General features: G+C 38.3%; 1 protein-coding gene across 1 annotated transcript; it reads right to left on the bottom strand.

Annotated features, from left to right (window-relative positions):
* Positions 1 to 1,527: 1,527 nt before the first annotated feature.
* Positions 1,528 to 4,994, bottom strand: IFNG (interferon gamma; the record flags this gene model as incomplete). Its single annotated transcript, XM_082279779.1, has 4 exons — positions 1,528 to 1,653; positions 2,322 to 2,501; positions 2,850 to 2,918; positions 4,872 to 4,994. The coding sequence occupies 4 exons, from the start codon at positions 4,992 to 4,994 to the stop codon at positions 1,528 to 1,530; spliced, it is 498 nt and encodes a 165-aa protein (XP_082135905.1).
* Positions 4,995 to 5,806: the final 812 nt, after the last annotated feature.

Genomic DNA, 5,806 nt, shown 5'->3' with positions numbered 1-5,806 from the left:
CTCCAGGATCACAGAGTCACTTTGCTAGACTGTCAAATGTGGATATGAATGAAGTGCATCTTGCACTGGGGGAGACAGCTGAGCCCATGAGAGCAGGAATGGCTGCAACAATTACAACTAAACTTGTAGGGCTTACTGCAACTAAACTTTGGGCGTGATGTGGTGCTGTTTCAGCATTTTGCTGATTCAGTCAAATTTCAGGGGGTAGTCAGAAGTCTCATGTTGGCAGGAATGCCAAGGAAAATCTGCCCTGTTCCCAGTCAGTTCAGCCAGTCTACCCACAGATAATTTGCCCGGTAAAGCCCTGAGGACGTGAGAATTCAAAGCCTGTGAGATCGGCCCAAGTTCCCCCAGGCCTCCAGCTTATACCACTTGCAGAGAGCCCAGCAGATGGGCTGAGCTCAGTCCGGGCTCCATAACTTTGACATGCAGAGAAATTTGAGAGTGTTTTTTCTCTTAAACCAGAGCAACAACAAATTTCAAATGAGCAGTGCCTTCTCACAAGCAAAATGTTTTCTCAAACAGATACAAGAAAAACTTGGGAATTTTAGACTCTTCTGCCATATTCCTTTAAAACCATTATCCTTTCCTAAGTCTTGGACAGGCAGGAGGAAAACAGGTTTTGTGTGCCTGGGCAAAATTAGCGTTTTACTTTTCACAGAGATGATGATGAATAAACATGAAAACATGCTTTTAAAAATTATCTATTTATTTAATATTCCAATTTCAAAAAGTCTGCATTGAAAAATCCAAAGTATTTAATAATATTCCAGTGCAAAAATATAGTCCACGAGATAAAAACTTCCATACTATTACCTCCAAATAAATAAAATTACAACAGACACATTTGAATGGTTCAGTACAAAAAAAAACCAACAGAAATTTTAAAAATCTGAGAGTTTAAGTTAAGTCAGTGCAATACAGTTAGTCACATTCTCTTGAGATATTAAGTAGACTGCCCTCCTGGTAACTTCAGTGCATAATAATAATAATAATAGTAACCAGCAATTAATCATCAATCCTCTAATTCAGAAATGTGCTTCAACATTTGCTTATCTTTAAGCATGTCTACTTGCTTGATTTGGATTTATATATGTTTAGTAGTAAACAGGCATAAATATGTTTTCCTGAATAGAGTAACTTCCCTGTACTGGTGCTGGTATCTCCATGCCAAATAGATGAGACTTATCTTATAACATCCCTCTCTCAAGACAGCACCAGATGGAAAGCTGGGTACCATACTGTGTCATTTGAAGATTTCCAGATGGAAACTGGGTAAACATTGCTTCATTCTGTATTTTCAGGTCAACAAACATATAACAAATAGACAGGATTTTAAGACAAAGTCATCTCTTACATAATATTAGGGAGTATAAATACTTTGATTAGTATTTCTTTATAAATAATTATTTAAGACACTTAAATATTAATAAATAAATGTATAAAAATCAATAGAAAGATTGAAACAAAAAAATTCTTGTCACAACAAGATTTGCGCAGTAGCTCAGTACAAAAGATAAGATGGCATTAGCATTTGCACAGCCTCTGAAACTGCCTTCTTTTTCTTTTGTGGGAACTTGAGGTATCCCCCAGTTTTTGTAGGACGCTGAACAGCTCATTCACAGCCTTGCGCTGAATTTTCAAGTCACTCATCTGTAATAAGGAAGAAACAAATGGAATAAAAGTCACGCCAAGAGCTATAATTGTTTACTGATCACAGCCTGCAGGATACCCTGCTACCAGGGTAAACCAGAAGGATATCTGCAATTTTCAATTCCCTGCTGCCTAATTCCCACAACAAAGAGATATTTTGTCACAGATTTTTGTTTTCCACTTTCTGTGCTACTTTGCAACCTGCCACAGACCAGCCATATTCTGTGAAACAGAACTACCCTGTAGTTAAAAGCAGCTGATTCCACTGGTGCATTGTCTGCAGACCCCTGTGGAGGTTGGTGGCTTGTGCCATTGGCACATGCACCACGAGCCAAGGGCTCCCACAGCCACAGAGCATTCCATAGCCAGGCACAACTTCCCCAGCCATTTCTATGCCACAAACGGCTGTGTCAGTAGCAGCTCTGGTGTACAGACTGTGTGACAGTGCTGCCAGCACCTCTGTGCCACATTACAGCAAGACTCAGCACTACCCTACACCATAGACCTGCAGCAGTCCCTGCAGCCGGAAATGTTTGGTTTTCCAGCATGAACTGAGCTAGACAGGGATTACCATATAGGTTACTGAAGTGTTATTGGCTTGAATCACACTCAAATCACAACTGGAAAATATAACATCATGGGCTTTGGAGGCAAAGGAAGCACCTTACCTGAAGTTTTGTCAGGTCTTTGAGATCTTCTATCTTCTTTGAGCCATCAGAAAGGCTTTCTTTCAGAGTATGGAGCTCCTCAGATATGTTCCTCACATGAGCCTTTGACCTGTCAGTGTTTTCAAGCATTTTCAAGTACATGGAAATAATCTGACTCAGGATGATCCTTTTTTCATTTCTCTGTTGAAAAATATAATCAAAAAGAAAGGTCTCTGAGTGCTTTTCCCTGATCAGCAGGGAAAGGAAGGAAGATAAAACACAACATACAGGTGTTCTCTGCCACTTGAAACAAGATAATAAAGATGATGTTGCAACCCATCTCCCAGGCTTGGCTGTACCTCAGGGTCAGTTCATGGTGCAGCATAAAGCTTTTTTGTGGGGATTTTTGTCTCCTTTCCAAGCTACCAAAGAGAACCCTGCTCATCTTCATTCTACTGCAGCTAATTACGCTAGTTCTAGGAGCTGCTTAGTACTAAAGGTGCCCTTAAAAGCGACTGAGATGCTTCATCATATCTGGTTCTGACTCACCTCTGTCCAGCCTGATAGCTTCTCTGTAAAAATAGGTCCACCATCAGCTACATCAGAATGACTCGAGTTCTGCAAAAAAGAACAAACATATCTATTACACAAACAATATTTATCACAAAGCAAATTTGTGTCCTTTATTCAAATGAGCAGCAAAATTCAGATTTTTGCACATCTGGCCTATAGCTATCACAATGCTTTCAGTTCTCTCACCACCAAATCCCATTGCTTGGCTGCCTGGTATCAGAAGTGGTATTAGCCCACTTTTCAATGCCTTCTCCTGCTACAACTCATCTGAATAGACATGTTTAACATATCTATTTTCCCAAATGCTCCCTGTAAATTTTGCTATTGACAGATGAAAATACAAGCTCATAATCACAGCAACTGGCTGGAAAATGATTAGGTCTGATCTTGGCATGTTTTCTGGTAAGTCAAAGTCCAGCAGTTTGTAATCTGTGACCTTAAATTCATACAGTCTCAGTAAAATCTCATGTGGAACAAGAATGAACTGGTTTTACTATAAAACTATAATTTGCAGAACTGGAGATTATCCCAGCAGCCCACAGTCAGGCATGGGGATATGCAAGATTAGTGGGCTAATCTGAGAGGCTCACAGGGACAGAGTTTAACCATCACATGTTGGCAACTGGTTCTAGGAAACAAAGAGCAGTACAACTCTCCTACCAAGGAAAGACTAATTGAATCATTTCCTCTTCTGTGTGTCTTTTTTTCCTTTTTGTATACAACAGTGACTATTTCCTTCTTTTGCCTGCTCAGTAATTTAAATACAGTAAGTGCAAAGGGAAAACTTGCAGTCTGACAGAAACCTCCTAGGCTGATTGACTCCCTATGCTGAGCATGCTACCAAACTGATTTTTTCTACTTTTGAAAGGTGGGGAGCACCTGCTGTGCAGCAAATTTTTAATGTCAGTGCAAAAAGCTCACCATGGCTCAGGATCTCTTCAACAGAATTATATATATTCTAGTAAAACTGTCTCTGGTCTATACTAATGACAAATTTAAGATACAATGCCAATTTTCCAGCCAGTTTCCTGCAAACACTGAAGTATCACACTAGTCTTTACCACTTCAGGGTGATTGTCTGACTACTGAATTTCAACTGTCATTTGCACAAAATTATGATGAAATCATGGAAAAATCAGAGCTGAAAATATGAGCAAACCATTGCGGTTTTTTTCCATGCATTTAGAGGGAAAAAAACCTCAACAGAAATGTATTGAAAATAAAAGCTGTTAATTAAAAGTGACTCTATTGTAGATCTGGTGCCTCTGTGACTAATCCCTGCTGAATTCAGCTGTGTACTACTTTAATGCCTCCCAGATGGAGATTGGTGAATTAACACTACAGTTATCAAATCACCAAAATTCTATTTGACAAGAAAGAATATCATGCCAGATTACATTCCCATGCCAGATCATAGTCTCACATGTGGAAGTAAAATGACTGGAGGATGCAAAAGAATAAGAAGTAGGAATCACCTTTGAGCAACACACTACTACCACTTAAAATAAGTAGCAAATGCATTTGTTAAAACAAATGTTCATTTCCAATTTTTTTATATTGCTAACTAGTACTCAATCTCCCATTAACATTGCTAACATAAAATTCAAAAAGTCAGTAAATTACATCTAGTCAGAACTGAATAAAGATTCATATATTCACCATAAATTGCATTAAGATTTCTTGTTACAAAGTATTCCATGTAATTAAGGCTGAATTGACATAGGAGAAACTGTTGTGAAAGAAAGAACATCCCTGAAATAAATGCAAATTACTACAATAGATATGACTATTGCAAAACTGAATCAGGTTAATGAAAGAGCTTAGTAAAACAAAAGAAATTATCCATATTCTTGTAAAAAAAAATGTATGATCAAAAAATTAGTTCCATGATTACCCTCTATTGGTACATACTGAGTATGTCAAGCAGTGCTCAAGTTTGCTCTGTATGTAAAGCACAAGCAGCAGGAGAAGAGAAATGCAGTAGAAGACTATACTTACAAAATCAGCTTTCAGTTTGTCTATATCATTTTGAAGTTGAAGAAGATGCAATCTATTTTCAACATGTCCAAAAGAAACCATGATGATAGACAGAACAAACAAGCTGTAGGTTTGGAAAGCCATTTTCTTGGTGATGGTTCAGTTAAACTGCTCAGATAAGTTCTGGGAGAACAGGTCTAAGAGCAGAGAGCTTCAACTTCTAATAGTTAAATCTTCTATTAGAAGCAAGCAGACGACAGAACTTCATCAGCCTCTCAGTGGTATTTATACCTGGTCTTGAAATTTTTTTATTTCGTCATCACAGGCTGTGTATATTTAGACAAGATAGTGTTAGATAAGAACCCTTCATTTTTTTGGCTAATCAAGGGAATCCCTCGAAAGCGTCTTTGTTAAAGCATGGTCCTGGAAAAATCTTCAGTGGTTCATCAATGGGTAACATTTACGTGGCAGATTCTGAAGTTTCTTTTACACGTGGTTGGGGAAAAGGGGGAAATTACAATACCAGTCGAGGAGTATGCATTGTGGCTCAAACCTGTTCTTACATACCATCTGAAAAAAAAGTCTTATCTTGTGGTTATAGGGTCAGTGCAACAGTCAACTCATTTCTGGTATTCTTTTAAAGTAACCACTGACTTTGCCATGGCGTTCTATACAGACACTTAGAGATTTAAACATTCTTTCTACTGCTATCCTTTTGTGAAACATTTTGCATCCTTTCCATGGTCTAAACTGCACTTCTGCTGCTTTTGCATTCTTCACCTCCAGATTCAGAATAGGACAAACAAGGTTCCAGCACGAATGCAATGATGTATCATATTAAATTCCTCTGTGGTTGTCTACTATCTGAGGGAGCAGAGTATTTAGTACTTAAGACACTAATTTCTGCTTGGCAATGATTAAAATTCCCCAGTGCCATTTCATTTGCACTAATGTAT

Source organism: Coloeus monedula (assembly GCF_965178545.1).
Source record: "Coloeus monedula genome assembly, chromosome: 4".
Taxonomy (NCBI): Eukaryota; Metazoa; Chordata; class Aves; order Passeriformes; family Corvidae; genus Coloeus; species Coloeus monedula.
This window is presented reverse-complemented; position numbering and strand designations above follow the sequence as displayed.